Source organism: Schistocerca nitens, chromosome 2 (genome assembly GCF_023898315.1).
Source record: "Schistocerca nitens isolate TAMUIC-IGC-003100 chromosome 2, iqSchNite1.1, whole genome shotgun sequence".
Lineage (NCBI taxonomy): Eukaryota > Metazoa > Arthropoda > Insecta > Orthoptera > Acrididae > Schistocerca > Schistocerca nitens.
Genome location: NC_064615.1, coordinates 640,280,152 through 640,308,109, shown reverse-complemented (window position 1 = coordinate 640,308,109; position 27,958 = coordinate 640,280,152). Strand labels below are relative to the sequence as shown.

The window sequence follows — 27,958 nt, the reverse complement described above, 5'->3', positions numbered from 1 at the left end:
CTGAATGAAACAAAGATAAATTATTCCACTACAGAGAAGAAAATGTTAGCAGTTACCTATGGCAATTCTTACTTCGATTGTTATTTGAAAGATCTAAAGTTTGAAAGTAGTGATGGATCACAATGTATTAAAGTGGTAGTTAGGTTTCAAAGGTCCTCCCAGTAGGTTAATAAAATGGGCACTGAAGTTAAATGAATTTGATAAAAGGAAGGTGCACAAACCAGGAAAAAGAATATATATTAAAACTTGTTGGTCTTCTACCTGGAGAGCGCGACAGCCAGAGTGGAAGTCAAGGAAGGCAAGTGTACAATACCTCAATTGGAACGCTACTGCAGAAGAACAGCCAATATTGTATATAGTATGGGCACACTGCAGAGTCAATTGACACACTTCACCCAAGCTGGGTGACCAAGATGCCAATGTAGCAGAATGACCTCACTGTGAAGAGAGCGTAAAATCATTCTGGTGACCATGCACAACGAAGCAACAATAATTGGATACAATAATGGCTTTACAGCATACTGTTGCTGCAAAAATAAATATCTTCATTGGTGTTGCCCGACAGGTACAAATTCCTGGACTTGTACAATTAGATCATCAGTATTGCAGCCAATCAATTGTGAGATGGAATGCGTGTCTACTTGGATGACTACAACCTAAGATGCCTCTGCCAACCAGATCTGAATGGCTCTGCTGCTGCCTCATCCTGACGTTCACTGATGGGAAGACTTTGGTGTCTTCCAGCGTCATGCCCCTGATGGTTTCTGTCAAGCTGATCAACCACCATCGTTTCTGGGAAGTTCAGTAATTGTTGCCACGCTGACTGCAGCTATTATCAGACTCCAGCGTCATGGACCATTCTTTTGCAGAGAGGCCATGACATGATTCTTCATGACTACAACTACACACTGCAGAGCTGATGGACATCTTTCCTGGCCATTGTCTCTGACATGCACTAGAATGTCGTGGGAATCTATTAGCAGAGCTGCTGTTTTTGCAGTGTTACAGGTGACAATCGTTCATGACATAGCAACTACTGTGTGAGCTGCTGCTGCCGTGCTGACTCCGTGGGGTGAGCTCGTGTCAGCAAATATTGGGTGGTTCACCTGGCTATCAGCAATTTGCGGAAGATAATGCTTTACTTGGCAGTAATTTTTTAGTAATGCTTTTGAGCATCTAACATATCCTCACCACTGTGTTACACATGACTATCAATATGACTAAAGGCTCTTGTACTGGTCCTCTGTAATATTATTCTTAGCTCACCTATACTTAGAGATATACTTTTTTTTTTTTTTTTTTTTTTTTTTTTTTACAATATCAATGTTTAAACACCATCTTTTGGCCTACGAATTTTGTTCCTTGTCATTTCTTTCAGTTTGATAGTTTCATCTGTGAAATACTAATGCTGAGGTGGCATCTGATAGGCAAAAGGGGCTGGCATCTGATAGGCAAAAGGGGCTACACTCCTAGCCGGGAGAAGGGCCTGAGGTGTTTACTCCAATAAGAGTTAGTTATTTCCACACCTTCCACAATACTACAGATCAGACTGGTTTCTAAATCTGTTTTACACACAAAGCTAGTTTTCATCACTAAATCCCTTTGTAACAACTTTGAATTAATTTATTTATGTTATTTAAAACCATCTCTCTTCTGTTGTATTTGATCTAATAAACAATCTGATTAAAAATTGTGTGCTGCTGCCATCTTATATTGTTTCAGATACCAGACCACCAAGATGCCTAGACATATGTCTGGAAATCAGAACAACAAACATGGGATCCTGTTACAATGGCACTGGCTGCATTCTCTTCTTAGGAAGGAAAAGTGATTGCTATGTAAACCTCCACAAAAATGCATTAGAGTTCCTTTATATTATTTTCTTTTTAACTGAAGAATATTTGGTTTGATACCTTCTAATCCATAAATTCAAACTGTGCAAGTGAAGTATTATGTCCATAACCATAGTTTGGTGAAAATTCAAATTCCCTTACAGTGGCCACTTTACCTCACCTTCCCCTGCAATTCTACATGCATTTGAACCCAGGATTGGGCTGGGAATGTTGTCTGAATCAAGACTGCACCGCTTATCTTGGACAGTGCTGTCACTTCCCCAAACTTATTATCAAGATGTTCAACATACAACTGAGGATTCATAGGTAGAAAGGAGTCCCCCTCCATTCTGCTACAGATTAAATACTGAGGCGAATATGGCTCTCCACTTTCCGTAGCCCTATGTTCCTCCCATGGTGTAGCAAGGGAGGGAAATGATTTAGAGTCATATCTGTCAGCATTGTTCTCGATCTCGCCCTTCTTGGAGACTGCTGGCACCGTTCAGTCACCAGCAAGAGATGACTTAGTCCACTTCATTGCAGGTCATCCACCCTGATGCCGCCCTCTCCGATCAGGGGCTCTCCGACAGGCACCACCCAGCTACAGCAAAGGCCACCTGGCATGATAGCTGTTGCCAGGGGTCCTGATGCTCCAGGAAGACAAGTATCTACTCCTTGGCATACATGGGGAGTTTACAGCTCAGGCATCAGCACTGCGATCCCTGTGTTGTCAGGGGGCTACCACCAAATGGGCACATAACGGCCCCACCGCAACAGACTGGCTATCATGCTGGATACTGGGTGCAGAGAAATCCAGGGCTGTCATGGGGGGCAAAAGAGGACAGGAGACAACAGAAGAAGATGACATACCCCAGAAAGTGTCCTTGGCAAAATAGTTGAATTGCAGGTGAAGATGCAAAGTCATGACAAGAAGTTCAGAAGACTGAATCTAAGGGCACTATGGATAACTTGTGCACCACATAAGGCGTCCTTCCCCATACGGCCCGCACTTCTGTAGAATTTGGAAAGTGGCAGGTCAAACCACAAAATGGGACCTGAACTTATAGGACCAAAAAGTGTGAGACTCCTTTTAGTCACCTCTTGTAACAAGCAGGGATACCTAGGGCCTATTCTAACTCCCGGACCTGCAGGAGGGGGGGGGGGAGTACTTTGGTAGATAAGTCAATGTAGTTCCTGGCCAGGCTAGTAATAAAATTTGGGGTATTAATGCAAGTCTTTTAAGCAAAGCTGGATGTGCTAAGTATGTAAATATTCAAACAATGCTATTTTACTGACAAGAGAATGGCTGGGAAATCTTCAAGCTACAAAATCCTGTAATTCCACGTAATGTTGTGAAATAAACCACCACAATATCAATGCCAGTTGTTACAAAATCTTGTCTCATGCCATTCATGAACGAGTGAAAAATATTGAATCAGTGCTCACATAAGTAGACATTTGTAATAACAGTAAAAGTAAAATGTAATTTGGAAATCCTGTGGGGACATGGTCTTGTGACTCTACTAAAACTTTAATGATTTATTAATTTACTGATTGTGTCAATCCAATAATATGTTTCTAGATTAAGGTTATTGCAGTATAATTTTCTTGTATAATAGGAATTTGTAGGTTTGATTTATTAAATGGTGACAACTGGTATGGGTCAGTACTATCCCCACAGAGTGATAAACTGATATGGTGCTTGTACAAAGAGAACTTTACATTGTTTTGAATATTCTGAATGATAATGTCTGCTAGCTGTCAAATTCATCCACTACAACCCCACCACAGTGACCCCATTCCATAAATCCAGCAGGACCTCCAGTATCTCTTCAAATCCTTAGGGACAACCCAGAACTTCTCCCAAGAGTTAAGCGTCAGTCTCTCTCTCTCTGTCTCCCCACCCTCCCACCCCTCTCACCCCAACCACTCCCTGCACTCCTACCCTCTACATGCTCCCTCAGGTCCATAAACACAACCACTTAGGACATGCCATTTAGGTCAGATACAGTGCCCCATTCAGAGAATATCTGCTCTCGTAGATCAACACCTTAAGCCTATTAGCTGCAATCTACCCTCCTCTATAAAAGATACCAACCATTCCTCCACCGGCTCTCCAAAGTTTCTGCTCCTTTACCACACAGTGCCCTGATCGTCACTGTTGATGCCACCTGCCTTTCACTAATGTCCCTAATGCCCACGGCCTAGCTACTATTGAACATTACTTTTCCCAACACCCAATTGATTCCAAATCTACAGCCTCCTTACTGGTCACCATGACGAACTATATCCTTACCCAAATTACTTCTCCTTTGAAGGCATCACCTACAAACAAATCCAGGGTACAGCAAGGGGCCTCCACATGGCACCATCCTTTGCCAACCTATTCATGGGCCATCTAAAGGAATGCTTTCAAAGCACCAAGAACACCAAACCCCACACCTGGTTCAGATTTATTGATGATTTCTTTGTGACCTGGATTAAGAGTGAGGACACACCATCCACAGTCCTTCAGAACCTCACCACCTTCTCACCCATTCACTACACCTAATCCTCCTCAACCCAACAAGCCACCTTCCTTGATGTTGATCTCCACCTCAAAGATGCTACATCAGTACCTCCACCCATATCAAACCTACCAAACCACAAGCAACACCTCCACATCAATAGCTGCCTCCCATTCCATACCAAGAAGTCCCTTCCATACAACCCATCCACCCATGGCCGTTCCATCTGTAGTGACAAGCAATCCTTCTCCAAATATATCAAGGATCTCACTGAGGCCTAAGCAGACTGTAATTATGCTCCCAACCTCGTACAGAAACATATCTCCCATGCCTTATTTCTCTAGTCACCCACCACTTTCCGAATCCCACCTTCCAGCCACAGAGGAGCATTCCCCACTTGACTCAGTACCATCCAGGAATGGAGCATCTGAACCACATTCTTCACTAGGGTTTTGACTACCTCTCGTCGTGCCCTTAAATGAGAAATGTCCAACCCACTAACCTCCCCACCCCAGCCACAGTGGTATTCCATCACCCACCAAAACTACACAATATCCTTGTCTATTCCTACACAACAACCCCTGCTCCAAACATCTGGCCTCATGTCTCCTATCCCTGTAATAGACCTAGATGCAACACCTGTCCCATACACCCTCCCAGCACCATCTACGCAGTCTGGTCACAAGCATCACCTATCCTATCAAAGCCAGGGTTTACCTGTGAAACCAGTCACATGTTCTACGAGCTAAGCTGCAACCACTGTGCATCGTTCTATGTGAGATTGACAACCAACAAGCTGTCTGTCCGCTTGAATGGCCATGGGCAAACTGTGGCTAAGAAACAGTTGGACCAACCCATGGCTAAGCAAGCTGCCCAACACAATGTTCTTCATTTTAATGACTGCTTCACACCCTGTGCCATCTGAATCCTTCCTACCAACACCATCTTTTCTGAATTGCGCACATGGGAACTCTTCCTGCAATATATCCTGCATTCACTTAACCCTTCTGGCCTCAACTTCTATTAGTCATTGTCCTTCACCCACTTATCCCCTTTCCTTCTCCCAGTCCACAGCCTTCTATTCTGCCAGTGCACTAACAGTCTGTTTACTTCTCTCCTCCTCCACTCCACTCCCCTCTCCTTCCCTGCTCCCCATCTAACCTCCTGACTGCACCTAACTACCCTACCCTCTCTCTACCTCGTCCCTATATGCTCCCATGAACAGCACTTTACCATCCCCCACCCACACCCTTCCCCCCCCCCTCCCTTGCCATCCCTGCCCCAGCCTCTTCCTTACTCCCACAACCCAGACTGCCTCTTCCATCATGTGCAGTCACTTGCAGTCTGGCCCGGCAGTCAGACACACTGGTCATGTGCATGTGAGCTGCATTAGTGTGAATGTGTTGTCTATTTCAGAAGAAAGCCTTCTAGCTGTAAAAGTTCACATGTTTAGTAGTCTTTTTGTTGTGCCTATCTGTGACCCCCCCCCCCCCCCCCATGAACCATGGACCTTGCCGTTGGTGGGGAGGCTTGCGTGCCTCAGCGATACAGATGGCCGTACTGTAGGTGCAACCACAATGGAGGGGTATCTGTTGAGAGGCCAGACAAACATGTGGTTCCTGAAGAGGGGCAGCAGCCTTTTCAGTAGTTGCAGGGGCAACAGTCTGCATGATTGACTGATCTGGCCTTGTAACATTAACCAAAACGGCCTTGCTGTGCTGGTACTGCGAACGGCTGAAAGCAAGGGGAAACTACAGCCGTATTTTTTCCCGAGGACATGCAGTTTTACTGTATGATTAAATGATGATGGCGTCCTCTTGGGTAAAATATTCCGGAGGTAAAATAGTCCTCCATTCGGATCTCCGGGCGGGGACTACTCAAGAGGACGTCGTTATCAGGAGAAAGAAAACTGGCGTTCTACGGATCGGAGAGTGGAATGTCAGATCCCTTAATCGGGCAGGTAGGTTAGAAAATTTAAAAAGGGAAATCGATAGGTTAAAGTTACATATAGTGGGAATTAGTGAAGTTCGGTGGCAGGAGAAACAAGACTTTTGGTCAGGTGATTACAGGGTTATAAATACAAAATCAAATAGAGGTAATGCAGGAGTAGGTTTAATAATGAATAAAAAAATAGGAGTGCGGGTTAGCTACTACAAACAGCATAGTGAACACATTATTGTGGCCAAGATAGACATGAAGCCCATGCCTACTACAGTAGTACAAGTTTATATGCCAACTAGCTCTGCAGATGATGAAGAAATTGATGAAATGTATGACGAGATGAAAGAAATTATTCAGGTAGTGAAGGGAGACGAAAATTTAATAGTCATGGGTGACTGGAATTCGTCAGTAGGAAAAGGGAGAGAAGGAAACATAGTAGGTGAATATGGATTGGGGGGGAAGAAATGAAAGAGGAAGCCGCCTTGTAGAATTTTGCACAGAGCATAACTTAATCATAGCTAACACTTGGTTCAAGAATCATAAAAGAAGGTTGTATACCTGGAAGAATCCTGGAGATACTAAAAGGTATCAGATAGATTATATAATGGTAAGACAGATTTAGGAACCAGGTTTTAAATTGTAGGACATTTCCAGGGGCAGATATGGATTCTGACCACAATCTCTTGGTTATGAACTGCAGATTGAAACTGAAGAAACTGCAAAAAGGTGGGAGTTTAAGGAGATGGGACCTGGATAAACTGAAAGAACGAGAGGTTGTAGAGAGTTTCAGAGAGAGCATAAGGGAACAATTGACAGGAATGGGGGAAAGAAATACAGTAGAAGACGAATGGGTAGCTCTGAGGGATGAAGTAGTGAAAGCAGCAGACGATCAAGTAGGTAGAAAGACGAGGGCTAATAGAAATCCTTGGGTAACAGAAGAAATATTGAATTTAATTGATGAAAGGAGAAAATATAAAAATGCAGTAAATGAAGCAGGCAAAAAGGAATACAAACGTCTCAAAAATGAGATCGACAGGAAGTGCAAAATGGCTAAGCAGGGATGGCTAGAGGACAAATGTAAGGATGTAGAGGCTTGTCTCACTAGGGGTAAGATAGATACTGCCTACAGGAAAATTAAAGAGACCTTTGGAGAGAAGAGAACCACTTGTATGAATATCAAGAGCTCAGATGGCAACCCAGTTCTAAGCAAAGAAGGGAAGGCAGAAAGGTGGAAGGAGTATATAGAGGGTTTATACAAGGGCGATGTACTTGACAATATTATGGAAATGGAAGAGGATGTAGATGAAGATGAAATGGGAGATAAGATACTGCGTGAAGAGTTTGACAGAGCACTGAAAGACCTGAGTCGAAACAAGGCCCCGGGAGTAGACAACATTCCATTAGAACTACTGATGGCCTTGGGAGAGCCAGTCATGACAAAACTCTACCATCTGGTGAGCAAGATGTATGAGACAGGCGAAATACCCACAGACTTCAAGAAGAATATAATAATTCCAATCCCAAAGAAAGCAGGTGTTGACAGATGTGAAAATTACCGAACTATCAGTTTAATAAGTCACAGCTGCAAAATACTAACGCGAATTCTTTACAGACGAATGGAAAAACTGGTAGAAGCGGACCTCGGGGAAGATCAGTTTGGATTCCGTAGAAATGTTGGAACACGTGAGGCAATACTAACCTTACGACTTATCTTAGAAGAAAGATTAGGTAGTAAAATAACTGATGATGGTCGAAGTAGAGAGGATATAAAATGTAGACTGGCAATGGCAAGGAAATCGTTTCTGAAGAAGAGAAATTTGTTAACATCGAGTATAGATTTACATGTCAGGAAGTCGTTTCTGAAAGTATTTGTATGGAGTGTAGCCATGTATGGAAGTGAAACATGGACGATAACTAGTATGGACAAGAAGAGAATAGAAGCTTTCGAAATGTGGTGCTACAGAAGAATGCTGAAGATAAGGTGGGTAGATCACGTAACTAATGAGGAGGTATTGAATAGGATTGGGGAGAAGAGAAGTTTGTGGCACAACTTGACTAGAAGAAGGGATCGGTTGGTAGGACATGTTTTGAGGCATCAAGGGATCACAAATTTAGCATTGGAGGGCAGCATGGAGGGTAAAAATCGTAGAGGGAGACCAAGAGATGAATACACTACGCAGATTCAGAAGGATGTAGGTTGCAGTAGGTACTGGGAGATGAAGAAGCTTGCACAGGATAGAGTAGCATGGAGAGCTGCATCAAACACCAGTCTCAGGACTGAAGACCACAACACACAAAATATCTGTGACCCTCATCTCCACTATATGGGGAGTAGCATAATATTGACATTTCATTGAGTAACATCTTCTAGTTACAGGTACATTCAAAACCTGTTTCCGCAGCTCTGCCCAAGGTGTACCAGTGTCCAAATAGCTTCTAGTGTAGGTACTTTATGATTTTGCAACACTATGAATTTAACATTTTTGTAACTACCAAACATCAATTAAATATTTTAGGCAAAAGTGTAAAATAAATCAGTTACATAAATACAATACGGTGCTGTCATTGAAAAGTGAATATAACTTTTTTCATAGTGTAAGCAGATGATTGTGGTTTGGTCACTGAAAGGCTAACAGAACTTTGTATTGTGATAAGTGGAGGATTGTAAGAGAACAGGTGCGACAGATCCCAGAAAGTAGAACTGGCTGCATATAGTGCACCTTAAGTTTCCGTGTAGAGAAGAGATAAAGATTTGGTATCACACTATATATGTAATTGCTGTATAATCCAGCATACAACAAATCAATATCCAAAATATCAGAAGTACATTCCCTGTACAGAAAAAACAACCATGACCTTATCACAATCCATTTGGCTTATAGCTCGATATAAATATTACAAAAAAATTATGTTTGCAGACTTAAGGTGGCTCATCCTAACTACATACCAAACATTACCATCTACATCTAAATCTACATGGATACTCCACAAGTCACACTTAAGTGCCTGGCAGAGGGTTCATCAAACCACCTGCACAATAATTCTCTATTATTCCAATTTTGAAATTCTTAACGAAGAGCACTACATGGGGATCTGCATTCACAATACAATTAATCAGTGAAACAGTAAGCTTAAGATTAAGATTTAATGCACTAAATAACACTAATCGTCAGCACAGAAGACTGCACTTGTTATATATTGAGGTACACTTACATTTACATCACACGTGCCAAGACGCGGTCTTGCAATTTCTGCCAATCTCCACTCCACAGCAGCTATTGTGTTATTTGCCTTCTGTGCCTACAATTTAATGGAATTATGAATAAAACATATGGTTGACGGTTGAGAAACTAGATATATTTTTCTCGGGGTATCCAACAGGCATCACACAACATAAGTAGTCAAAGTAGATGTTGATGTGAAACATAAGTATTACACTTTAACAGTGGATAAGTTTTTAAAGTATAAACCAATGCAAAAAATTATTGTGTAGTAGTCGTACACTGCCTTACAAAATATGCATCCTGACTAGAAGAAGAGTAACAGCACGACAAGCACTTTTTTATGCTCAATAGCATCAACTAGTCGGTGACACATTTGACCTTCTATGTAGCTGCCAGGTTACTTTTTGCCTGTATTAAAGAACACATTGTGCCACATGACAAATAAACAGAAAGATAGTTACTATTCACCATATAGTGGAGCTTCTGAGTCAAAGATAGGCACAGCAAAAAGACTGTCCCTGGATTTTCCACTGTCAAACAATAAGACAGAGAGACATAGAGAGGGTGGCCTAATTAGGGACCTATCCCTATTTAGGCCACCTCCTCTATGTCTAACCGTCTTATTGTGGGAGGTGGGGGTTGGAGGGAGTGGGGTGGGGGTGTCAGCCTAAACAGGGACAAGTGGGTGGCCTAAGCAGGTTGGTTGGTTGGTTGGTTGGTTGGTTGGAGGGAGGGAGGGAGGGAGGGGGGTTATGGGACTAAATGCCGATTCAAAAGTTACAAGTGTAAGGTAAAGCTTTCTGCTAAAAGTGGGTGGATCTGATCAGAGGGGTCAAACTATGAAGCGAGAAAGCAAAAACACACACAAAATGGTAGGCCAAATCTAAAAACCAGAAAACAGAGGAATAAGAGCAATCTTTGCAAGGGGGAGTGGTCATGAGCACCACTCCCAGAAAACACGAAGAGAGGCCCCAACCACAACCACCCTGCCCCTATAACAGGAGTAAAGCAAAACCTTATAACTGAAAATGAACACTACTTTCATGTAGGAAACAGGTCCAATTCAAGCATCCATGAATTGTCTGCTAATATAAAGACAAGAAATCTGGAAAGCTATACTTGGTACAAAGGCCTAAAAGAAAGAGACATTCCACCAATATATGGGATACTGCCAGCATGGTTCCACAGCCACACTGTGGGGCCTGGTATGACCAATGTGTAGATGGCACAAGACAGTGGAATTCTTCCAAGAGGAGCTGGGAGAGGGAGAGAGGGAGGGGAGGGGGAGACCCATGGCAAATACACAAGGAAGGGAGTTGTTCTGCTTCTGGTTCACACTATAGATTTAAAATTTAGAGATGGAGGTCAAGCCCCTAAGGAGGACCAAAAAAGAAAAGCCAACAAGGAGGAGGAAAAGCAAGCAAACCAAAACCTAAGACAAAACAAAGTCAGGAGGACAGCTGGGTGAACATAAATAACACCTAGAGAGGGAAAGGAATGGGTAAAGGGAAAGGATTAAGGACAGGGAGGAAGAAGGAAGGGGAAGATAAAGCAACCCAGAACAAGAAAGGCTGCAATAGCTCAGGGACCTGTGCATGCCACACATGTACCCACAAAAGAGCTGTGACCCCTCTGGGGGTGGTCTAAGCAGGGACAGGAGGCAGAAGGGGGGTGGGCGAAGTGTGGGATGAGATGGAGGGGAGAATGGGGTGGAGGGAACTGGAGAAAGGGTTGGGATGAGGATTGGGCAATGATGGGAGCTGGGAGAGGTAAATAGGCATAATCAAGCAGAGAATCAAAAATAAAATGAAACCAGATAAAAAAGGCCCATCTGATAAATCTAAATATATATTTGGAAAGCCACAGTACTAAGTTTAGATGAGGGTCTTCATATTAACCTTATATTGCATGACTTTTTTTTAGGAAACCAGTTTCAATGAAAGAAACATCTGGGGAGGCAGCACCTAAGGCACAAAAATTATGATCCAGGTTGAACATAACAATTTTGAATAAATTTTGATTAACTCAATAACTTAGGTTTGTTGTCATCCAAAAATATTGATTAGTTATTAATCATTCTGTCGCAGAGAAATGGAAACATAATCTGTGCTAATACTAAGCATCATGTTACATACGTTACAAAACTAACTAGATGTGATCTTAGTGGCATAAATAATTCTCTATTTCAGCTGCTTTCGTGTTTGTTTATTTACACTCGATTTACAGCAAAGATGATCGACTCTGGATTGTTTCTGCCAACATAATTATGCTAAACACAACCTAGCTCACTGTAGCTAGACTGCGTGTGTTGCCAGATGGCATCATCATGCATAAGTGAGTGGTTTCCTTGAAATTGTATGTAAATTTACAGTTTGTTGTCAAATGTCAACAAAATGCAATAGAGATTTAATCTCAATAACTTTCTGTCCTGTTCCAATCGCACATTGTGTAAGAGAAAAATGACTCTCTCTGTGTCTCAGAGTGTGACCTATAACTTCTTACTTGGTTCTCATGATCCCTGCAGGGTCTGTGTGATGGTGGCAGCAAAATAGTCTGAAGTCTTCTTTGACTACACATTTTTTAAATCTACCCATCATGTTTTCATATAAACTGCATCACCTTTCTTCCAAAGATTTCTCTTTAAGTTCCCTGATAATTTGTCACAGTTTCTTAGACTACACTGATCTCTCTGATCTTATAAGTATCTCTATGAATTCATTTGATATCTGTTGTCACATCTACTTGATGAGGACTCTGAACACTGGAACAATACTCTAAAAAGATAAAAACCGCATCTTCTACGTTATTTACTTTACAGTTGCACTACACATACACACACAAAAGAAATGGTAAGCTAAATTCTTAAAAGTACCATTGACTGGTATTATGTGAATGGTCTCGTCCTCAATTGTAAAAAGACACAACATATTCAGTTCTGCACATCTACGGGTATTACACAAGTGATAAGTGCAGCACACAACAAGGAAATGATATATTGGTTTGGAAACATCAAAATTCTTAGGTATCCATATTGATGAGAATTTAAACTGGAAAAAGCACATTTCAGAACTCTTAAAACAACTTAGTTCAGCCACATTTGTGCTTAGAATCATTGATAATCTTAGGTAGAGACAAATCAGTAAGCTGACATATGGAATAATGCTCTGGGGTACCTCATTTTTAAGGAAAACAGTCTTCATTGAACAAAAATGTACTATAAGAATATGTGGTGATCACCTACGATCATCTTGTAGATATCTGTTTAAGGAGTTGGGCATTCTGACTACTGCTTTACAGTGTATTTATTCCTTCATGAAGTTTGTTATAAATAGTCCACTACAGTTCAAAAAGAACAATGATGCACATAATTACAATATCAGAAGAAACAATGACGTTTATTACTCCACATTCAGGTTGTCTTTAGGACAGAAAGGGTGCAAAATGCTGCAACAACAATTTTTGATCACTTGCCTAGTGATATAAAATGTCTGACTGATAGCAAAGTAAAGTGTGAAAACAAACTGAGAACATTTCTGCTATACAACTCCTATTCTGTACAATAATTTCTATTACTGTAACCTATAAAAGGTGGTTGCTAGGACTTATTAACTCACAACGTTTTTATATCTTTTTTTTTTTCTTTTTGGAAAAAAAACCTTAGAAATGACCAGAATGTAGCCACATGTACAAATTAATTTGCAATGTGGATGTAAAATGACTCATTCCACATCAGTAAGATCTATCATGCAAAGTGATCTATGGAACATTAAACTAACAAACCAGAACTGTTCCAATAAATCCAAGTTTTCCATTTGCCTTCCTTAATAGAAATGTTACGCGATCACCCCACTTCATAATGCTTGTTGGTACTGCCCATAAATATTGCTCAAGATCTTACCCATAAGCTGATATTACTGAGTTCCCTCCATTATAAGTGATATCTTGCATCCATCTATATTTAGAGAGAGCTGCCATTCAGTATACCAAGCAAAAATTTTGTCCAAATTTTCCTACATTTCCTTACGACTGTCAGACGACAATCCTTTTCTGCAGAAAACAGCATTGTCAGCAATAATCTTATAGTGCTGCTGGACCTATCTGATAAATTCTTCACATATAGTGAGGACATTATACATACTATTACACTTCCTTCAGACATATCCAGTCCTCCTCTTGTTTCTGAAGAACATTCAGCATCCAGTATACCATACTGGGTTCTACTAGTCAATTTTCATTGAGACAATCACATATCTATGACAATACTTCATGTATCTATATCTTTGTTAGTAGTCAGTGATTGGGTATAGTGTCTAATGCTTTTCAGAACTTCCCTAAATGACCAGATGAGCCAATAGCTGTGAAACAGCACTATTTTTTTCTCACTTAGTTTCAGTAGGGTGCCCGACATATAAAAGTTTATAGGACACATCACAACTGATTATATGACAGGGAAAATGTACTCAATGAAGCGTGTCAACAGACAATTACTAAAACATAAAATATACTTGGCTTAAATGTACATGCTGAAGAAGTGCCAGGATATGGCACAGCAAACTGCCAAAGGAGACAGCTATGTTGGCTGAAGGGAGATGCAACCAACAAAATTTGGCATTTATAATCTCTAATTACTCTTTCACATGGTTAAGATTTTTCACCACAGCTGCATGGAAGTGACAAATGTACCACTTTGGTGCTATTTTTATCTATTATTTCACACTAAGCCTTAACATCATTTTACTGATATCAGATAGCACTATCAGCTGCCTATACATAGCAAAAGTTAAAATCCTGCTGATATTAAACAATGGCATAAGCAGGTTAACATCTCAAAAGTCAAAAGATTATGATAAATTAAAGGATTTGCTAATAACGTAGTCTTACACTTTGTTTCTGAATATCTTGCCTTTCCTGTGTTATGCCTGCGAGTAAACAGTTATAGACTATTGCACCAGAATATTACACTGCATTTTGAACCCTAGACAGGAAAAACTATATAATTTGTATATTTATATTTCCAGGAAAGTGGATATGGGAGGCAGTTTGGCTCAATTATAGCCTCAGGTTTGTTGATGGTAAGTAATTCTCTTACGTCGTAAACAGTGTGAAGGAAAAAAAAAGGTTGTTTTTCTCTACAGGTGAACAATAGTTGTGACAATGTTAAAGCAGTTCCACTGCCTAGGATGATAAGTAGGATGGCTGGTTTTCAGACGTGGTGGTGGTGGTGGTGGTGGTGGTGGTGTAGCACGCAGGTAGAGTTAGGGTGGGGAAAGGGGGAGGCAGGGGGGGGGGAGGGGTGGCGATCTGAGCCTGCTCCAAGCTGACACTGCAGGGAGAGGTTCACCCTCCATGCCCATCCCTTACATCAGCTCATAAAGATGGGGAGTTTTGCTCTATTGTCAGTAGTGTGTGTGTGTGTGTGTGTGTGTGTGTGTGTGTGTGTGTGTGTGTGTGTAAGTCTCCAACTTTAGTACTCTGCTAATGTTGGCCGAAGTGGTGCATTCTTCAAGTGTATGGGCCACTGTCAATGGGAGCACCTCATTCAGAATGGGGTAGATGCATTTCTTTCAGAATAAATTCATGGGTGCAATGAGTAGTCTGCGTAGAAAAACTGAATTTCTCTGAGAGACACTCTGAGACATCCTCCATACAGTGATGGTCCCGTAAACGATCTTCATTTGTTGGGTGGTGTTCCAGTTCACTTTCTCTCTTCGCATCCTTTTATTTGTCATAGTCCTGATGGTCCTGACAGTGGCACAGTTTCTAGGTCTGTTTTTGTTTTGTTTTGTTTTAGGGCACAAAAAAACTAGGGTCGTACGCACCCATGTCAAAACTATAGAACAATAAGACAGGGGGAAGTTATAAAACAACTACACGTCAATCCCAATAGACATAAGAGAAGACAGCTAAAAACAGGGACATGGAGAAAGGTCTATAGAATACACCATAGAGACACGGAGGTCCACAACTAAAATTTGAATGGCCTTCTCCATATTGCTGCAATGGATGAAAAGTGAATCACGGTCGACAACCCGCCCATCATTTGCTAAAACAGCCGATAACTCAGACAGCAGTCCCAAGCGGAAATGTAAATGATTAAAAAGTGGGCACTCCGTCAGGAAATGGCGGACAGTTAACACTTGGGTGCAATGTGTACAAAGTGGTGGGGGAGCGCCACTTAAACGACGATGGCTAAAAAGGCAGCGCCCAATACGCAACCTAGTTAAAATGTCCACCTCGCAGCGGGAGGACCGAGAGGGCGTCATCCAAGCCGCTGGGAGAGGCTTAATTACCTGGAGCTTATTCCCTTGGAGGGAGGACCAGTGGTGATGCCAACATGACACCACCTCCTGGCAGGTGGCAACACAGAGATCATCAGTGGGAATATAAGAATTAGTGGGCTGGGGCACGAGGACTGCAGCTATGGTAGCAGCATCATTTCTTGTCAAACCGACAAGACCAGGAACCCACATATCAATTACAGTGGCTCCATCAACAGTGAGCGAGTGACGGTTTTCCTGGATCTGTTGCATTAAGGCTCTTCTTTTTTTCTTATTATAAATGGCTCTGAGTACTATGGCACTAAACATCTGAGGTCATCAGCCCCTGTTGCATTAAGGGATGGGCATTGTACAGTACACAGAAGCTTTGTAGGGTGCTGAGAGAGTCTGAGCAGATGACACAACTGAAAAGCTTGTGTCGCCGAATGCACTCAGTGGCCTGATACAGGGCAAAGAGTTTTGCTGTACAATAAGGAGCAGTGTGCTGGAAGCTGTACTGAAAAACGCCAATGACAAAGGCACACCCGACACCACGGTTTGTCCGGGAGCCATCAGTGTACACAAAGGTATAGTCGTGAAGTTCCATGAGAAGTTCATGAAACTGAAGGTGATAGAGCAAGGCTGGTTTAGTGTCCTCAGGAAATGAATCAAGAACGATGTGAAAATGGGCTGCCACACTAAGCCAAGTTGGTGAAGGTTTCACACCCACTGGAAAAGTTGCAGGGAGCGAGAAGTTAAACTGGCGAAGTAATAGCCGAAAGCGAACTCCAGGAGGTAACAGGAAAGAGGGATGCACCCCATACAGGCGATCAAAGGAGTCATCAAAGAAGGAGGCATAGGATGAGTGGCCATGCATGGCAGACAAACTGCATACATATCTGCTGAGGAGAAAGTCACAGCACTAGGACAGCAGTAATTCGGCAGCTTCTGTATACAGACTCTCAACTGGTCTAGTGTAAAAGGCGCCAGTGAATGGTGGACAGTATTGAGACACTGTAAGAGGGACAGACGTGCAGATGCATAAACAAATCACCCATAGTCTAGTTTCAAACAGACAAGGGAGCAGTACAAACAGAAGAGGGTGGCTCGATCTGGATCCCAGGAAGTACCACTGAGGACATGTAGAACACAGAGACCATGTACAGTGGACTGCCAGGTAAGACACGTGGGAAGATCACGAGAGTTTCCTATCGAGCACGAGCCCCAAGAATTTTGTAGTTTCAACAAATGGAAGGGCAACAGGCCCAAGATGTAAAGATTATGATAGAAACCAAGTTCGAGGCCAGAAATTCATACAAACGGTTTTGTCATTGGAAAAACGAAAGCCATTGTCGACGCTCCAGGAGTAAAGACAATCGAAACATCGCAGAAGACATCGCTCAGTGCGACAGGTCTGTGGAGAACTGAAATAGATGGCAAAATCGTCAACAAAAAGGGAGCCGGAGAGGCCTGATGGGAGCCAACCATTATAGAGATAGTGATGATAGCAAAGCGGATGAGGTACACTGCTTTCCTGGATAAAGGTGTCCGGTAAGGCAGAAACCACATGGACCTTGAAAACTCGGTCTGCTAAAAATTCCTCAAGGAACCGGGGCAGGCGGCCACATAAGCCCCATGTGTAAAGAGTACAGATGGTACCAGTCCTCCAGCAGGTGTCTTAGGCTTTCTATAAATCGAAAAACAGTCTAGGATTTCCGCGGAAAACCATTCATGACTTGGACGGACAAAGTGACTAGATGGTCAACTGCAGAATGGCACGCTCGAAATCCACACTCTGCAGAGGTTAATAAATTGTGAGACTCAAGCCACCATACCAGCTGAGCATGAATCATACGTTCCATCACTTTGCAAACAGAGCTGGTGAGAGAGATGAGGCAGTAGCTAGAATGAAGGTGTTTGTCCCTATTTAGCTTAGGTATGGGTATGACTGCAGCTTCATGCCAGCATCTGGAAAACGTGCCCTCTGCCCAGATGCAGTTGTATGTGTTAAGCAGAAAGTGTTGCCCACAAAAGAAAGGTGCTGCAGCTTGTGAATGTGGACAGCGTCTGGACCTGGGGCGGAGGTTCGGGATGAAGTGAGAGCATGATCTAGCCCCCTCGTAGTAAAGGCGGCATTGTAGCACTCACGATTCTGAGAAGAGAAGGATATCGTCCAAGCCTCCTCGGCTCATTTCCAATGGAGTAAGGCAGAGTGCTAGTGGGAAGAGTTCGAAATTTCTGCAAAATGGCAGCCCAAGGTGTCAGAGATAACAATAGGGGCCACAATGACATCATCTGCTACTGTCAGGCTGGAAATAGGGGAATGGATCTTGGTCCCAGAGAGCTGTCAGAGGTTGACCCACATGCAGAGGAGGGACTGGAACTGTTAAAAGAACTAGCGAATAAATCCAGCTAGCTTTTTTGCTATCCCAAATAACGCGACAACACTGTGTACACATCTGTTCATAATTAATGCAGTTTGCCATCGTAGGACGATGGTTAAAAATGCGGGAGCACGTCTCCGCGTGTGAATTGCATCACGGCATGCCTCAGTCCACCAAGGGACTGGACACGGTGCGGTAAAGAAGAAGCGCAGGGAATAGAACATTCTGCAGCAGTAAGGATAATGTTTCTGAAATAGTCCTCCAGGTCATCACAACTGGGGAAACTGTGCACGTCGAATTTTGCCAGGGAAGAGTAAAGCCACCAGTCAGCCTTAGTAACCTGCCATTTGGGTGTGCTCATAGAGGGGGTAGGAGTCAGCAAACGTATAGCACACAGGAAATGGTCACTCTAGTAGTGTCAGAAAGAATGGACCACTTGAGACGATGGACAAGTTGGGCATAGCACAAGGATAGGTCCAAATGGGAATAGGTGTGCAAGAAGTCAGAAAGGATTGTTGGTGCTCCTGTGTTTAAGGCAGAAGAGGTTAAGTTGATTAAGGAGGTCAGCTAAGAGGACACTTCTCTGACGGGTTCTGGGAGAATCCTAAAGGGGAAGGTGTGCTTTAAAGCCACAGAGCAGCTGAAATGGGTGAGGCAGCTGCCCAATAAGCTGGAGGAAGTCTGCCCTGGTAATATCGAATGATGGAGGGACATAAATGGTACAAAGGGAAAACATCAAGTGAGGAAGGAAAAGGCGAACTGCAAAAGCTTGAAGACTGTTAGCCAGGGACATGGGTTTACTATGAACATCATCCTGTATGAGCAGCATGACTTTCCCATGAGATGGAATGCCGAACTCATGGGGAAAGTCAAAATGGACCAGGAAGAAATGCAAAAGTTCAAAGCAGTCGTGAGGACACAATTTTGTTTCCTGAAGGCAGAGTACAAGGGGGCACTGCGATTCTAGAAGCAGCTGCAAATCCTCTTTGTTGGACTGAAGGTCGCGAACGTTCCATTTGAAGAGAGTCATAATGAGGAAAAAATAAGGGGTGTCACCTCGGCGGCTGCTGAGTGCCAGCCTGCGAAGTCTCGCTGCTACAGGGCACACAGCAGAAAAACAGTTGGCGGTTCGTACGGACGAAACGAAGGCCGGCCAGGTGACATTGTCAGAGAGGATCTTCGAGTCAGCGAAGGAGAAAACCGTTTGCCTTTGTTGGACTTCTTCGAGCCTTTCTGGTTAGCATAGGAAAACTCAGGTGTTGGTTAGCTGGAGGGATGTAGGAAGTCTTCAGGGGAGTACTCCTTCTGTCCTTTTCAGCCTGCTGGTTATGTAGCTGGTGACTTCGCCCCTTGAGGTGAGAGTTTGATGGTTTGTTGCGCAGGTGGTCGAGGGCACGGTGATGCTAACTTGACACTGGGCAATTTCACGACCTCAGAGATGAATCTGAGGTTGCATGTCTATGTGGCCATGTCCTTCATGGAGTGAGATGTAGCGAGAACAGTACTATAAGTGCCAGATGGTAGAACACAGGGTTTGCAACTAGCCAATAACTTGCGAGTGACCATTTAATGAATTTTCTCTTTTACCCAGACAGCCCCTTCATCGAGATACATGGGACAATCTCAAGAGGAGACAGCATGGTCGCCATTGCAGTTAATACAGCGGGGAGGACACGGACAATCACCCTTGCTTGCATACCTATTGCAGGTTATACATCCTACTGCATGTCACAAGACATTCGAGTGTGGCTGAAATGCTGACAGTGGTCAGAATTCACGGTCAAAATGTGATAACTTCATAACCTGCTTTGATCTTGGATGGAAGCACCACTCCATCAAAAGTGTGGGCACTAAGGAGGAATCTACCTTTTTCTATGACCTGATGGATGGCAATGACACCCTGATCAGAGAGGTATGTTTGGATTTCAGCCTCCGTCAGACTGTCAAGCAGCCTAGTGTAAATAACACCACGGGAAGAATGCAGAGTTCTATGGACCTTGACACGAACAGTATAGCCATGGAGAAGCGAAGCAGCAAGCAGCTGTGCTTGAGAATCAGAAGTGCCATTCCGTAAACGAGAGCAGGACTTCACAGGGCCAGCAATTGCGTCAACAACTTCCTGGATAATAATCTCCATCAGTCACTGAGTCTGAAGCAATCAGTGTAGATAGATGGTAGTTCTGGTACACACTGAGAACTGAGAAAAAATTGCTCCCAGAAGATAATTAGATAGGTGTTCTCCTTTGACCTATAAGACAGATCTAGAAACATTACGAGCAAGGTACCATGACAGTACAGCAGTATGATACTATCTTGTACATTCCAGCAGAGGAAGTTGGAGTTTGTTTCTCAGAATTTGCGGTCATACAAAAGCTGATGTGCCTAGTGTGGTTCAACTCATAAAAAGCACACACTGACAGTGGCGAAAAAGAACAGAGTGACATAGGTATTTGGACATCTGGAGAAATGATTGGTTGGTTGGATTGGAGAAGGGACCAAACTATGTGGTCATCAGTCCCTCCGACCTTGGAATAACTAAAACCGATAAAACCTCACACTATAAGAGGGAACGACAATGGCTATAAAATGACAAATTATTGACAGAGAAGGAAGGAAGAAGGCGGAAGAAGAGAGGAGGGAAAGAAAGTGACTAATGACAGGGGCATGAAGGAAGAAGCGCAGGTAGACAAGATAGACACTCAAGATAAAACAGACCCCATAAAGAAAGGAGTGGGAAGGCAGAGGGCGTGGGTGAACCACCAAGCCCAGTCGAAGCCAGTCCAATCGGGGCAAAGGGGGGAGCAAGGAGGCCTGCCATCCCCTCCACCCACTGATAGGGTTGAAGGTCGGACCCTTAAATAAAGTGATAAAAACTCCCATCACAAGGAAATCGTAATACTAGACCAGCCACTGAGGCATCATCAGCTAATGCCAGAGGTAGCGAGTCAGGAAAGCTGAAAGACCATCGCAGGGCAGCTAAGACGGGACAGTCCAGTAAGAGCTGAACCACAGTCAACATTGATCCTCACGATGGAGGAGATAACCGTGAGTAAGCCAAGTATGGCTGATGCGGAGCCGGCAAAGAACGACAAAGGCTTTTCGAGAGGCCCGTAAGGAGGACCGCCACATAACTGTAGAATCATTTATCACCCTGAGCTTGTTTGGCAAAGAAAGAGAGTGCCATTCTGCATTCCAAAGTCCCAAAACCTGATGGTGTAATTCCGACGGACGGTCTATTTCCGGAATTCCAATAGCAAGAGATGGCCCGTTAGTGGCCACTTTAGCCAGTCGATCTGCAAGTTCATTGTCAGGGATCCCAAAGTGGCCTGGGGTCCAAATGAAAACCACTGAGAATCCACATTGATCAAGGAGAGAAAGGCAGTCCTGGATAGCTACGACCAACAGGTGGCGAGGGAAGCGCTGGCCGATAGCTTGCAAACTGCTCAAGGAGTCACTACAGATAGTGAAGGGCAGTCCTGAGCAAAAGCGGATACATAACCATAAGAGCGTGCAAGATGGCTACCAATTCTGCAGTAAAAACACTACAGCCATCTGGCAAGGAATGCAGTTCGGTGTGTCTCGCATAGGTGCAAGCATAACCAGTGTGACCAGCAACCATGGAGCCATCAGTATAAATCACTTCTGAACACTGGAATGAACTGAGCAGACAGTAGAATTGGTGGCAAAGGGCCTCCAGAGGGACAGAATCCTTTGAATTGATGGAGAGATCAAGACAGAGCTGTGGCCGAGAGACGCACCATGGAGGGGTACGTGCTCGAGCGGAGAAAAGAGGCAATAAAGGGAAGTGCTGGAGCTCAGAAAAGAGAGACTGACTGCGGTCAGACGTGGTAAGCCTACATCATGGCCACTGCCACGGGAGGTTGATGTCCGTGTCTGGATAAAGGAGACCATAATTAGGGTGCTTTGGGGTGCAGCGAATGTGGAGCATGTAATATATCAGCTGTTGTTGGCCCAAAACTCACAGCACTGGAATCTCCGCCTCTGCGAGAAGGCTAATCACGAGGCTAGTCCAGAAGGCACCAGTCACAAGTCTTACTCCACAATGGTGGATGGGGTCTAGTATCTGCAATGTCAAAGGTGACGCAGAACCATAGACAGGACTCCTGTAGTCTAAACGAGACTGGACCAGCGCTTTGTACAATCACAGCAGAATAGAGAGGTCTGCACCCGAGGTGGTATTGCACAGACATCTAAGAACATTGGAGATGTAACCAGCACGTTCTCTTCAGCTGGTGAAGATGAGGGAGCCATGTCAACTGGGCATCGAAGACCAGACCCAAGAGGCGATGGGTGTCCACCAGCTCGAGGGACTGGCCATCGAGGAACAGGTCCGGATGGGGATGGACTGTATGGCAACAGCAGAAATGCATGACACACAACTTTGCCACCGAAAACTGAAAGCCATGGGAGAGAGCCCAAGATTGCACCCAGTAGATTGCCCCCTGGAGACGGCATTCTGCAGCGTCCACGACGGAGGAAGCAACGTAGATACAAAAATCGTCAGCATACAAAGAGGGGGGGCACTGTCGGCCCAGCAGCCACCACCACTCCATTAATAGCGATGAGAAAGAGAGGGACGCTCAGCACAGAACCCTGTAGAACCCCATGTTCTTGCTGATGGGAAGTGCTGTAGGAGGAACCAACTTGGACCTGGAAAGAGTGACAAGAAGGAAAGTTACAGATAACAACGGGCAGAGCGCCACCAAGGCACCATTCATGAAGGGTGGTGATGATGTGGTGGTGCCAGGTGGTGTTGTAGGCTTTATGCAGGTCAAAGAAGACTGCAATGAGGTGTTGCCAATGGGCAAGAGCCGACTGGATAGCAGGTGGACCCAGTTATCCACCATAGAGCAGCCACAGTGAAAACCAGCTTGAGTCAATGACAAAAGGTCGCGGTATTCAAGGATCCTAAACAGCCGCCGACTCACCAGGTGTTCAAGGAGCTTGCAGAGGGTGTTGGTAAGGCTAATTGGATGGTAGCTATCCAACTGAAGAGGTGGCTTCTCAGGCTTCAACACCGGAATAACAATGCTTTCCTGCCACTGGGTAGGAAACACCCCCTCACTCCACAGACGGTTGAAAAGGGTCAGTATACAACGGTGGCCAGCCATCGATAAGTGTTGGAGCATTTGGTTATGAATCCAATCCGGTCCAGGAGCTGTGTAAGGTTAGGGCGAGGGTGCTGGCGAATTCCCACTCGCTAAATGGGTCATTATAAGGCTCCAAGCAGCAAGAAATGAAAGACAAAGGCAGTCATTCCAAGCGTTCTTCAGGAGGAGAAACGTGGGCGAATACTGAGTCAATGCAGAGGCTTGGGCAAAGTGTTGAGTGAAATACTATGTGACAAAGTCCGGATGGGTAAAGACAACACCATGCACAAAAATTCTTGCAACGCAAGTGGGAGGACAATGGCCAAAAATTCGCCTGAGTTTTGCCCAGACTTGTGAAGAGGGGGTGTGCAGTCCTATGGCAGCCACATATCGTTCCCAGCAAATCCATTTCTGAAATTTGATGAGGTAACGGGCCCAGGTGCAGAATTGTTTAAAGACCAGAGGGAGAGCAGTAGAAGGGTGCCACTTAAAGCGCCGAAGAGCATGGCAGCTGTCTTTTATGGCCCCAGCAATATCTGGAGTCCACCAAGAGACCATCGTCTGATGGGGAGGGGAGGGGGGGGGAGGCGCCCGAGGAGGAAGTGACGGCTGAAACGGCTGCGGAAAGAATGGTGGCAGTCAAAAGTCTGACTAGACTCATCAATACTACTGTGTGGTAATACAGGGGGGATGGTAGTAGAGGAGAAGGCACCCGTATCAGCTTTAGAGAAGGCCTCACCTGGGAGGGTGACAGAATGAGATATACTGAAGGAAGGTCAAAGCAATCGGGTAATGATTGCTGTCATATAAGTCATTGTGGACACCCCACTGAATGGAGGGAAGAAGGCCGGGACTGTAGATGGATAGGTTAATGGCAGAGAAAGTGCCATGTGCCACACTAAAGTGTGTGGCAGTGCTGGTGTTTACAAGACAAAGGTCAAGCCCTGCCAGAACAGCTTCAACTGTCCTGCCCAGGACGGTAGTTGTGTGACTAACCCAAAGAGGGTTGTGGGCATTTACGTCCCCTAGAAGCAGGAAGAGAGAAGGGAGTTGTTGAAGAAGGATGGTTAGGGCAAGGGATGTGGGTGGCCTGTCAGGCGGGAGGTTGAGATTACATATTGTGATTGGAGTGGCCAGATGGACCCTGACAGCAATTGCCTCCAGAGTGGTATGAGGGGGGGGGACCCATTTACTAACAATGTCCTTGCGGACCATGGTGTCAACACCACAAGAAGCCCACAAGGGGCCAATTAGGTTTTGACAGAAAGCGTGGAACCCACGAAGAGTGGGCGAGTAAGAATTGAAAAAGTGGGTCTCCTGGAGAGCAACGCAAGCAGCAGAGTAGAAGGAAATAAGAGGCTGCAACTCCGGGAGGTGACACAAATAGCCATTACAATTCCACTGGAGGATTCTCAAACTGGAGTCCAATTGGGAAGTGAACGGACTGGAGCCGGTCACGCCGCTGAGTCGCCATCCGTCACCGATAAGGATGGGGTAATGTCCATCTAGATGGGGTCAGACTCTGCTGGCTGGAGAAGGGAAAAGTGGCACCTCAGTGGGTACTGGAAGGGGCTGGCTCTTGTTCTTGTGTTTCTGCATCTTCTCTTGTGAAGGAAGAGAAGGGCAGACAGCAGCGAGGTCAGGCATGGAATTACACCTGGCAATCTTGATGCTCACCGGCCACGGATCGCGCGGCCGACATGGAGCTGCAGGTCGCCTATCAGGGGGGTGCCGGGAAGAGGAGTCCTAGGAGGGAGCTCCAGTACCGGCGGTTTCCGAAGAAGGGGAGCGCTGCTCCGGCATGGGAGGGGGAGCAGCATCCGAAGGGGTGGGTATGGGTACGGATGGGGATGGAGAGGGGGAGTGGGAGAGTGAGGGCCAGGCGGAAGGTGTGGGGCTAATAGGGGGAGGCCCCTGGGGGGATCTGGAGAAATGTTACTGCATAACTTGCATATAGTTGTCACCAGATTCCAAGAGCTGGGACTCCAGTCACTGTTAGAAAACTGTTGATAGGACTTGGGAAAAAACTCCAGTCGCCAACCTCACATTACTATGGTGGACAAAGTGAAGCACTGAAATATCAACGGAGCTGGAGATCCATTTGCAATGCACTCGCAGTTGAAGTGTGACAGGACAAGTGACTTGTAAAATCTAAGAACTGTACTGCTGCTAAGGAACCACATTGCATGTAACTTCATCAGGTAGGTCATTTTCAGTTGGCATACATGTGGTAACCATGTCAGTTTGCTATCAAGGAGAAGGTACAGAAAATGGTCATGTTCAACCAGTTCCAGTAACTGATTATCCAGGTAGAGCTCAGGGTGGTGATTTCGGTTCTGAGCCTACAGAAATGCAAACTCTTGGATTTATTTTGGAGAAAATTTGAAGCCAAGTTTTTGGGCCCAGTCTTGTGCCTTTCAAATAAGTCTCTGGAGCTGACATTTAGCATTGTACATTGATATGGCACAGAAGTATAGGCACAAGTCAATCACGTATAGTGCTGGCGAGACAATTGGGCCTACAGTGCATGCTAAACTATTGATTGTGATGGTGAAGAGTGGATCATCAAGACTGATCCTTGGGGAATTCTGTGGTGAAGCTTGCTACAACCTGGATATGGAAGTCATATAAATAAGAGGTTTTGATAGACATCAGCAGATGGCCTAGAAAGCTCATCTGTAGAGTGCGGAAAGGAAAACATTGATTTAGGGCGACAAATGTGTGAAAGCACTTCTAACAATAGTGTCCATGTGTACCAGATGATCAGTGCTAGATAAGGTTTCACTGAAGCAGCATTACAATGGGAATAGCTCAAGTGATTCAAGACATCATGTAAGTCACTGGTTTATCAGTCTTTCAAATAGTTTGCACAGTCCACTGTCAGGCTGCTTGTAGCTGTGAGATAAGTTTGGGTCCTTTCCACGCTTCATAAAACTAGTCGCTGTTACTTTCTTGCCACTGGGAGGGGATTTGCATACAGCTAAAATATTGAGGATGTGTGTTTCGCTTTCTTTTGTGGGTGTTTTACCATCTGAATGTGGATTGCAGCTGGCTCTGGTGATGCACTAAGCTAGTGCACCGAGGTGCTGCTATTCACTGAATGGGTCATTGTACTACTCTACTTGTTGTGTGCAAAATGATGTGTAGGTAGCTTCTGCCACGAATTTATGATATAAAAATATGGGATGAAAATTGCTGTCCATACAAGTTTCAGTTAAATGCAAAGCACAGTGTTCAGCAATGCTAAGAGGATTGGTAACAGTGCTGCAGTTGATGGAAAATCTGGTGATCATTATGGGAAGCTCATGACTTCTATGTGAGCATGCTGAAATGTAATGCCTTTGAATTTTCTTTATGAAAACTCTTAAAGCTTTTTAAATAAAACAAATGTTATTAACATTGTACAGCTTTATTCATCATGTCTACACATTTGCAGCACCCTGCTGCTAGAGGGCTCTGAACTGCAGTGTGTAACATGGAGGTGTTTAACTTAACTATGTCAATAAATGAGAAACAGAGTGCTGTAATCAAGTTCCGAACCTGAAGAGTTCGTCCACACATTGAGCACCCTCTTTTTCAGCATGACAATGTCAGACCACACATCCACACTGTAATATGTGCAATGATCTGACGTCTTGGGTTCACTGTCATCAATCATCCTTCATGCAGCTCCAACCTGACCCCATCCAATTTTCACATGTTTCCACAACTTAAAGAAGACCTTGAAGGACTTTACTCTGATAGTGATGAAGTGGTGCAAGCAGATGTGAGGTTGTGGTTCCATCAACAAAGTAAAACAAAACAGTGACAATATTACCAAACTGGTCTCTTGTTGCCAGAAACATGTTCTTGACCAGGGTGACTAAGCTGAGAAATAAACATGAAGACATGAGGAATAAAGATGTAGTAGAATGTCAACATTTTTATTTCATTTAGAAAGCCTTAAGAGTTCCCACATAAAGAATTCATAGGGATTGATTTTTCAGCATGCCTTATTCATCTGACTGAGGTGGGCCCATATCTGGGAGGTCAGAGTATGATGATCATTGATGATATGTATTGTTTCCAATATCCCTCTTCAAGTTTTCATTACGTAATGTGACTTTGCTCATATTCTTTTAAAATTGATCCAGTTAGCTGTGGAGAGATGATGTTTATGACAGTGAAGTGCCCATATGCATTCCATGGTAGTGACTGCAATGTCTTATGACTACCATGGTACAAGTTTCCCGCCAGGAAGGAGGCGCCGAAAAGAAAGGAAACATCTCTTACACAGCATGAAAATAGATTTAGTAAATTCTGTGTTCATTATTAATTCCAGTTTGATGGTCGTTGAAGAGTTGTCTTTGGAGCCAAAGGCTGGTCAATTCGCCTTTTGAGTGCCCAGCACGGTGGACACTTTACTGGTTGTAAATTGGGGAAGGAGTGGATGATTGGAAAACTATCACTGTCCCATAAGTCTTCATCAGTGTTCCAGTGGAATACAGGAATGACAACTGGACTGCAAATTAACTGGATGTTACAACATGTGCTACGTGTAGTACTGAAGCAAGTTGATTCTCTGGTATAGAGGAAAGGAGAGATCAAATGAGTAATAAGCTGCTCACTTAGTTTGCCTCTGCTGGAGTTACTGCTAGGACACTTCATGTGGTGATGAGCACTACAGTCTCCTACCCATAGGGATGGTGTAGGTAACTGATCC

General features: G+C 44.2%; 1 protein-coding gene across 1 annotated transcript in view; it reads right to left on the bottom strand.

Moving 5' to 3' along the window:
- LOC126234539 (uncharacterized) overlaps positions 1-27,958 on the bottom strand; it is a 39,487-nt gene that overhangs the window by 2,845 nt on the left and 8,684 nt on the right. Inside the window, exon 2 of the mRNA XM_049943235.1 lies at positions 9,494-9,580. Coding sequence (XP_049799192.1) covers positions 9,494-9,580 — 87 coding nt within the window. The remainder of the gene's footprint in view (positions 1-9,493; positions 9,581-27,958) is intronic.